Raw genomic sequence first — 8,984 nt, forward strand, 5'->3', positions numbered from 1 at the left:
TAGAGAAATTTTTGACTGAAAGTGTGATTTTGAAATTGATGAAGTGGTATGTATATATAAGGATTGTTGGCGATTGAGTCTAGACCGCTAGCGTTGCGTTCTAGGTTGCTCGGTGCATATACTAGACCGCTACTTTTAGTGAAAAACGTAAAAAAGTTTAGAACTTAAACGTAACAAACCATAGCCATAAACTTGAAAATTTTAAACGATTCGAACAACTTCAAAACTAAACTACGAACAAACAATTAAACTTTACAACACTAATCAATTCGCTCTCCACCTCTTCCAAACTCAGACCAGATATTCGCTCTGAGATATTCCCTTAACCTGTCATACATAGTTTTGATCTCAATGTGACTAGTCATTTGTGCATAGTTCCTTGCAGGTGATCCTCTTCCCGGTTGAATCTCAGGTCTTAAGTTTTCATCTTCATGGTTAGTCCAATCATTATTACGACGGGTTTCCTGAATTACCATGTTATGCATACTTATGCAAGTCAGCATAATCTTATGCATTTCACCAGCAGTTAGACCAAGATAAGGCCCACAAATGATGGCGAACTTCCACTTCAGAATTTCAAAAGCCCGTTTCACATCCTTTCTCAATTCCATTTGTCTGCTATTGAAATACGAGTATGGACGACCCATTTCACCGGAAGGTGGCTGATGGTAACATTGAACAAAATTTGACCATTTTGGATAAATTCCATTTGCAAGATAATAACCATGAGTGTAACGATTCCCGTTGATAGTGAAATTTACCTAAGTACTAATTTTACTTTAAATCTTCAAACAAAAGCGACTTGTATAGAATATTTATATCGTTCTAAGATGTCGGAAGACCAAAAAAAGCGTGATATATCCAACAATCATAAGAAGCAGCGGCCTCAAGGATAACCGCTTGTTTTCCATAGTGACCCTTATACTGATTGACCCAATAGGTAGGGAATCCAGTCCATACCTAATGCATGCAGTCAAGACTACCTAGCATTTCTGGAAATCTCCTTTCCTGATTTTGCTTTAATGTTTCTCTAATATCTGCGCCAGTTGGTTTTCGTAAATAGGTTGGACCAAAATGATTAATCATTGCTTCGCAAAATAACGCAAGATACTTGTACCCGGTTGTTTTACTCATACGAAGGTACTCATCGTTAGAATCTGTAGGTTTGCCATATCCTAGGACCCTTAAGGCCGAAGTAACATTTTGTTCAGGGCTATGACCTATAATATCCAGTGCATCATACTGATAATTAAGTTGAGGTTCTATTTGAAAAAGGTCACCAAATGTCGGGACATGCGGAATCGACCTTGGAAATAATCATCAACACATAGTCGAGAAGAAAATAATTGTGCATCAGCTTCTCGTGGAAATCATCCTGACCCCGGTACATATATCTTCTTGTGAACACTTGTTTTGGCTCTGGATCTCTAGGTATCTACCACGATGAATATAGCTGCAACAAATTGTTGTTTAGTTCTCTATCTACATCTGACTCATCATCGAATTGTCGCAACGCCTGAACGAACATTCGTTGTTATTCTTCAAATCAATCCATATGAATACGCACCTCTTCTTCAGAAGAATCCATGGATTTGAAACTAAAAATTAAACTAAGGATTAAAATATAAAAGAGTAAGATGATAGTGTTAATGAAAAAAATGAGGTGTGATTAAATTGAATTTAATGGGGTGAATTTATAGGGAGACGTGGGGGGAAAATAGGCGTTACATCATTATATACTAAGCGATTGATTCTACACCGAAAGGTCGAAATTACACCGTCAGCGGTCTAGTCTCTACCGTTCAACAAAGATTCGATCGCTTAACATCATATCACGCGGCCAATTTGTCAGACCACCTGGCATGGCATATGAGTGGGTTAACCACCCAATGGGAACCGGCCTTATGTTGCGGGTTGGGGCTGTATAAATGTACTCCAAAACAAATACTGCTACTGTTTTCATTGCAATTATTGAATTTGTGGTTCTGGAAGTTAAAACACTTCATAAAAAGGTGGAAATAACAAAGGTAAAACACTTTTACGACAGTAATTTTGCGCCTCTAGTTTATGACTTTATGTCTTGTTGTGACTGAGGTTTCATTTTAAACCAATCTTTCTTCTTTTTAAGGAAGCTCTTGAAAACTTCTCTTCTTCTCTCTCTCTGTAGTTTCAATTATTTTCCCTTTTCTTTCCCCTGTAGATTGTAGTTATCATAATATAATTTCCTCTGTATCAGCTTCCATTACTATCTAGATCAGATTGTGAAACTGAGAAGAAAATGAAGGTCAGATTACCATCTGTAGATCAGTTGTTGGATCACTTTTTTGGTTTACTATATCTGTATGTATAGTATAGTTATATACTTGAACACCTGGAGTCACTTTCTTTTCTTTTTCTTTGAGGAATATAAAAACTTGATTGTGAAATTATGGGTATTTGTTGATTTTTATCTTTAAAGGTGATTTGTTTATGGAATTATTACCTTTGATGAGGGTTTAGTGGATATCCACCTTTTGGGATTCAGTTTTTATGGGGATTTAAAAGTTATGTGTTGATGATACACTTTTAGAAGATTTAGACTGAATATACCTCCTGCTTACACTTGCAGTATTCTGTTTTACTTTCTTTATGTGAAGAATCTGATTTCTATCTTTTGGGTGTTAAGCAGAAGTTAATTTTGACATTGGATTTACATGACAACAAAGACAAGCAAAAGGCTTTGAAGAAGGTTTCTAGTCTATCAGGTATCATTACATATTATTTTCTTGGAATTATGTTTCTGATAATGCATCTTAATTTGCATCCTTGTTTACTACTACGTATATTTAGTTGAATTTCAGTTATGAAGTGTAGCAGCATAATCCTTAATATGATATCATCAATATCCCTTGAATTTGCAGTAAAGTGACACCAAGTTGCACTTCACTATGCAATCTTCTTTCTGAGTTATATAGTTCAAAAGAGCTAACCAGAGTCCACAAACTCCACAGTCATCCTAATGTGCATCTTCTCTTAAATTTAATTTTGGGAATTTCAGTTGAGGTTGACAACCATGATCAGTTGGATTCTTTGAGATTGATATTTGTGAATTGCTGTAGTAGTTCAATAATATTGTAGTAGTTCAATCTAGCTCGACTTAAGACTCAGCGTCACCACACTTTTCTATTAAATTTCATTTTTCTGGATCCAACTGATCTTAATATTTATTATAACAAGTAGGTTTAATCTCTAAACTAAATATGATCATATATTGCGGAAACTACTTTAATCAATTCATTTCTGTCAAAAGCAGAGAATTCTGTCCTTGGATTTTTCTTTGTATTGTCTATGTCAGACCCTCAATCAGTTTAGACTTTTCATTTTCCCTTTTGTTGTTTAGTGCTTTCAACTTGAAACCGACACACACACATACACAATGGGAAGTTAGAGTAGCAAATTTGATTTACAATTTGATTTGTTTGTTTTTTCTTGGTTTTAGGAATAGATTCAATCTCCATGGACATGAAAACAAAGAAATTAACAGTGATTGGAATTGTTGATCCTGTGGACATTGTTAGCAAGTTAAGGAAGTTCTGGCACACTGATATTGTTTTCATCGGGCCTGCTAAAGAGCCTGAGAAGAAAGAGGAACCCAAAAAAGAGGAACCAAAGAAAGAGGAAGCTAAGAAAGAGGAACCAAAAAAAGAGGAACCAAAGAAGGAAGAACCCAAGAAAGAAGAAGCTAAGAAAAACGAAGAACCAAAGAAAGAAGAGAAGAAGCCGGATCCCAATCAGCAGCTCGCTGAGCTCGTCAATGCATACAGAGCCTATAATCCACATATGACCACTCACTACTATGTTCAGAGTGCAGAAGAAAACCCAAATGCATGTGTTATTTGTTAAATGGTGAATCGAAATGCATGTGTTAGCGATGAATTATAATCCGATATCGAAGCCAGTTAAACGCAATGTCCTTAGGACAGAGAAGCTTCGCGTGTACAGTTGATGGAGGTGGAGAAATGGATCCCATGAACTTGTCCAAAGGTATGTAACATATTTACGGAATAAATAATTTTTGGTATGTATGAGTTTAGTTGCAAGAGTTTTTGGTTCAGTGAATCAAAAATTATGGTTGTCTTGTCGTTTATTATTGTATTCATCCATTGTAAGCCACAAAAAGGTTCCAACTTATAGGAACTAGGAAGCCATTTTTCAAGATCAATTCAAACGAAGTTTGATGCAAATCTGAAATAAAGTTTTCTATACTATTGGTGTCGTGCACAGTTGATTATCCTGCATCCTACAACTTGAATTGAAAAGTTTGCAAGAGTGCGAACTTTTGTAATGTAAATATCTATTAAAATGTTAAGGGATTCCTTCTATTAAACCATCCACATTGGTATATGGTAAAAGCTAAACTTAATTACTTCTTGGTTTGGATTTGGCTTTAACATGCCAGTTCTCGTAGTAAGTAGTAGAAGTCATTAACTATTGAAAAACAGAGCTACAGATGCAATTGATCATGCCAATTGTCTTTCACATTACACAAAACAGAGAAAACGGTTATTGTATTTATACAAGAGAACCTGACAGAAAAACAGCTCAATACCAATCCATGACCAAAGAAATGAACCAGTAATAGCATGACACGACTTAATTGACAGCTTGTAATGATAAGGACGATTAATAGTTGAAGTGTAAAGAGAGTGTCACCTGTACTGTTATTAACCCCTCTCAAGATGAAGTTGTTTTGGTGAAAAAACCTTCAGCTTATCACAGAGAAAGCTAAATCTTGGTCCTGCTAGTCCTTTGGTAAAGATATCTGCAACCTGATCCATTATGGATATGTAATGAACATTCAAAATCTTAGACTGCACAAACTCTTTGATAAAATAATTGTCAACTGCCAAATGCTTCATACGACTGTGAAAAACAGGATTAGAAAAGAGAGAGAGATGGCACTTATGTTGTCGCACTGAATAATAGGAGGAATGGGTATGAAGATGTGAAGATCCTAGAGTAACTGACAAATCCAAACCACTTTAGCTGCAATTTGGGCAAGACTCCTATAGTCAGCTTGTTGAACTTCTAGACATTGTATTTTGTCTTTTGCTTGACCAAGAAATAGGTTGGACCCAAAAAAGATGCAATAACCACATGTACTTCTTCTTGTGTCAGGATCTTCATCCCAATCTACATCACCGAATCCATGAACATCCATAAGACCTTTAGTAAAGAGAATGCCATAATCAATAGTTCCTTTAATATATCTCAGAATTCTCTTAGCAGCTAGAAAATGCATATCTGTTGGATTTTGGATATGCTGACAAACTTGATTGAGTGGATAACTAATTTTTGGTCTTGACCAAGTTAAATATTGAAGAGCACCCACTAAATATCTGAGTTCAGTAGGATTAGCAAGTGGTTGTCCATCAGAGGCACTCAACTTGTAATTAACAACTTTTTGTGATGAACATGGCTTTGCACCTGACATATCTATTTTTTCCAAAAAGTTGAGAGCATACTTGGTTTGTGAGAAGAAAAAAATATATGCATTTCTCTTGATCTCAAGTCCCAAGAAAAACATGAAGTGGACCTAAGTCTTTGATAGGAAAATTTGTACCCAAACTAGTGATGTACTCACTGCAGTAAGACTTGTCATTCCCTGTAACACAAACTATAATAACAGTAATTCTAGTACCAATCTTCTGAACAAACAAGGAAGTATCTGCTTTTGATAAAAGAAAACCATCGGATAGCAAAATGTTATGTAACTTCTCATACCAGGTTCTAAGTGCCTATTTTATACCATATATTGCCTTATGAAGTTTACAAACATGATTTGGTTTCGCATGATCCACAAAACCTGGAGGTTGCACCATGTAAACCTCTTCTTGTAGATCACCATACAAAAATGCATTGCTAACATCAAGCTGAGAGATATAATATTCTAGTTGTTATAGGTTTAGCAACTGGTTAAATGAGTATGAATAATCTAAACCTTCCTTATGATGGAAACCTTTTGCAATCAGTCTAGATTTGTATCTCCCAGCAGTACCATAAGGATTTTGCTTGATTTTGGAGCCAACTAAATTTTGAGAAGGATCTAGTGATACCAAACTCCATGCACCTGCATCTTTAAGAGTCATAACTTCATCAACCTTAACAACTCTCCATTTAGGAATTTTGTTTTCCTAAGAAAAGCTTGTTGGAGTAGTAGAAGGGTCAATAACATTAGCAGATAAAGCATGTTTAGTTGAATAAACTTTCTTTTTAGATACACCAATTCTACCCATGGTGACCATATGATGGTTTTTACGAAGAGCTGATAAATCATGTGCATTTGTAGATTGAGAATTTGCAGAAGGTATAGAAAAAACAGGGTTAGCATCTGTTACTGACATAGAAGTTGGTGTTGTAGTAGAAGTAATATCTCCAGATGTAGTGTCAGAAACATGTGTTGCTTCAAAACTAAGATTAGTGGAAGTGCTCAATGATGTAGTGTCTTCAGCAGATGTAGTTGGTGCAGTATGAAATAGAACTTTGACTCTCAATGAAAAGAACGATTCATGAAAAATCACATGTCTGGAAATGTAAACTCTGCCTTTAACTGGATTGTAACAAATATATCCTTTATGCATAGTGTTATAACCAACAAAAATGCATTGCTCACTTGAAGAAGCTAATTTATTTGGTGTATATAGTATTAACCATGGATAACATAGACAACTAATAAAAGTATAATTTGTAGGTAATATTCAGGAACTTGATGAAAGAGTTGCTCAAAAAGAGATTTGAATTGTATTGCTCTTGTAGTTATCTGTTAAAAGTATAATTTGTAGTCTGAAATGCCTCTACCTACACAGAATCTGCAAGTCCTGATTGAAAAAGTAATGTTCTCCCAACATCAACCAGATGCATCTGTTTGGACTCTGCAACACCATTTTGTTCAGGATGATGTGGAAAAGATATCTCATGAATAATGCCACAATTAGATAGAAATCCAGCTAATTCATTATTAAGAAATTCACCACATCAGTTCTAATAACAATAATATTACACTGAAGTAATTTTCCACTTGAACCTATAGAAACACTGTTTTGAAATTTGATTTCTCATATAAAGGATATAGAAACACTGTTTTGAAATTTGATTTCTCATATAAAGGATATATCCAACAATACTTGGAATAGCCATCAACAATGTTTACATAGTATTTAAAACCCGGATTAGAAGCAACATGACTAGGACCCCAGAGATCAAGATGAAGTAGTTCTAAAGGTCTAGACATAGCATGACTGGAAACAGTAAATGGAGATTTATGACTTCTACCAAGTTGACATTCATGAAAAAACAATGGTGTTTTGCAGACAGGTATTAAGATCTAAAGTCTTGCAAACATGCTGGAAAGTCTGAAAAGATGGATGTCCAAGTCTCATATGCCAAACTTCAGCTGAAACTTGACCAAAATCTTTTATTTGATGAAGCAACAAAATGTAGGTGATGAAGGTGCAGTTGTGGTGTCCACCGTAGATGCTGAATGAAGAAAGTGTAATGGATATATTTCATTACATTTTTGGCCTATCTTCCCAGATTAGAGATCCTTAACAATAAAATCACATCCATCAAATGTAATAGAATAATTGTTGTCGTGGTAAATCTTTGAACTGATCAAAGATTTGTGGAACTCTTCGGAGAAAGAAGCACATTATTCAAAGCAAATGAAGTATTAGATGATTGCTTAATAGAACTACAAGTATGAGTTATTTTCATACCTTCTCCCTTTGCTGCATTAATTTCTTTAGATCCATCATAGGAAGATGTAAATTGTAGATCACTCTCATTATCAGTAATGAGATTGTTGGCAGCAGTATCAGTACACCAAGAATTCCCGAAAAATTGAGTCTACGTTTACATGCTAGAGCTTGATGACTATATTTTTTATTGATCTGACATGGATATGAATTTATGGATAAAGTAGATGCAATACTAGTAACATGGTGAAGGAGTAAAAGTACTAGAAGTGTTTTGAGTATATACTCTAGTAGTTAACTGAAAATTACTTCTATAAGGTAGAGAATCACCTTTGTATGAAGGATTGGAATTCTAATGTCCTCTAGCTCGTGGCCTATAAGATGAAGATGGAAAGGAATGACCAATTTGAGGGCGTTGATGAGCAAGAAAATCTTGATGAGATTGAAAAGCAGCAAAAGCTTTGTTGTTTTTTTTTCAGATAAGAGCGATTTAGATTTCTCAGCACCAACAATTTTTTCACTCAACAGAAGATTATGTAACTCATCAAAAGAAATTGGTGGATTTCGAATACAGATGGGAGTATTGAAACAACTATATTATTGACCAAAACCTTGATAACAAAGACTACAAGTTCTTTATCAGAGATATCAGATCCAAAAGTTGAGAGTTGATCTGTCAATTTCTTGATTTCTCCCAAGTAAGTGGCTATGAAACCAGACCCAAGCTTTAATGTTTGCAAATTTGTACAAATTTTTATAGCATATGTTGTTGAAGTGCGATCAAATTTTGATTCAATACTACAACATAGTTCTAAAGCATATTCAGCACCAATAACATAAGAGACAACTGAATTAGAGATTGTAGATTATAACCACAAAATTAGGGTATTATCATCATCACACCAAGCAGTATATTATGGATTTAGGATTCCTTGAACCAAATCTGCTTGAGTAGGAAACTTAGGAGGACATGGAGTGAATCCATGCTAGAAACCAGAGACTTTGTAACGCTTCAGTAATGGAAGTATTAAGCTTTTGCAAGTGAGAAAGTTTTCATCCTTGAGTTTGTATTGAGTAATGTTAGAGATTTGGTTTAAAGGAACTTGAGAGATTCTTGTTTCTTAAGGAATACTAGCTATTAAACGAGATTTGAAAAACGAAAAAAGAAAAGAAACGGAGTAATAAACAGAGACTGTATAACAGAAAGCTTAAAGAAACACATGATGAATAACGGAAGTAAAATCGAAAAAT

At 34.9% G+C, this 8,984-nt stretch overlaps 2 protein-coding genes across 2 annotated transcripts; one reads left to right on the top strand and one right to left on the bottom strand.

Annotated features, from left to right (window-relative positions):
* Positions 1-260: 260 nt before the first annotated feature.
* Positions 261-647, bottom strand: LOC113360502. The gene has a single exon (XM_026604008.1). The coding sequence runs from the start codon at positions 645-647 to the stop codon at positions 261-263; it is 387 nt and encodes a 128-aa protein (XP_026459793.1).
* A 1,470-nt stretch (positions 648-2,117) lies between these two features.
* On the top strand, positions 2,118-4,259 carry LOC113358381 (heavy metal-associated isoprenylated plant protein 39-like). The gene is made up of 3 exons (XM_026601932.1): positions 2,118-2,284; positions 2,669-2,744; positions 3,479-4,259. The coding sequence occupies exons 1-3, from the start codon at positions 2,279-2,281 to the stop codon at positions 3,880-3,882; spliced, it is 486 nt and encodes a 161-aa protein (XP_026457717.1). The 5' UTR covers positions 2,118-2,278; the 3' UTR covers positions 3,883-4,259.
* The last annotated feature ends 4,725 nt before the right edge of the window (positions 4,260-8,984 follow it).

Source organism: Papaver somniferum, chromosome 3 (genome assembly GCF_003573695.1).
Source record: "Papaver somniferum cultivar HN1 chromosome 3, ASM357369v1, whole genome shotgun sequence".
Taxonomy (NCBI): domain Eukaryota; kingdom Viridiplantae; phylum Streptophyta; class Magnoliopsida; order Ranunculales; family Papaveraceae; genus Papaver; species Papaver somniferum.

Coding starts and splice junctions, on each gene's coding strand:
- LOC113358381 (XM_026601932.1), top strand. Junction 2,745..3,478: donor GAAGGTTTCTAGTCTATCAG/GTATCATTACAT, acceptor TCTTGGTTTTAG/GAATAGATTCAATCTCCATG.
- LOC113360502 (XM_026604008.1), bottom strand. CDS start 647: ATGGGTCGTCCATACTCGTATTTCAATAGCAGACAAATGGAATTGAGA.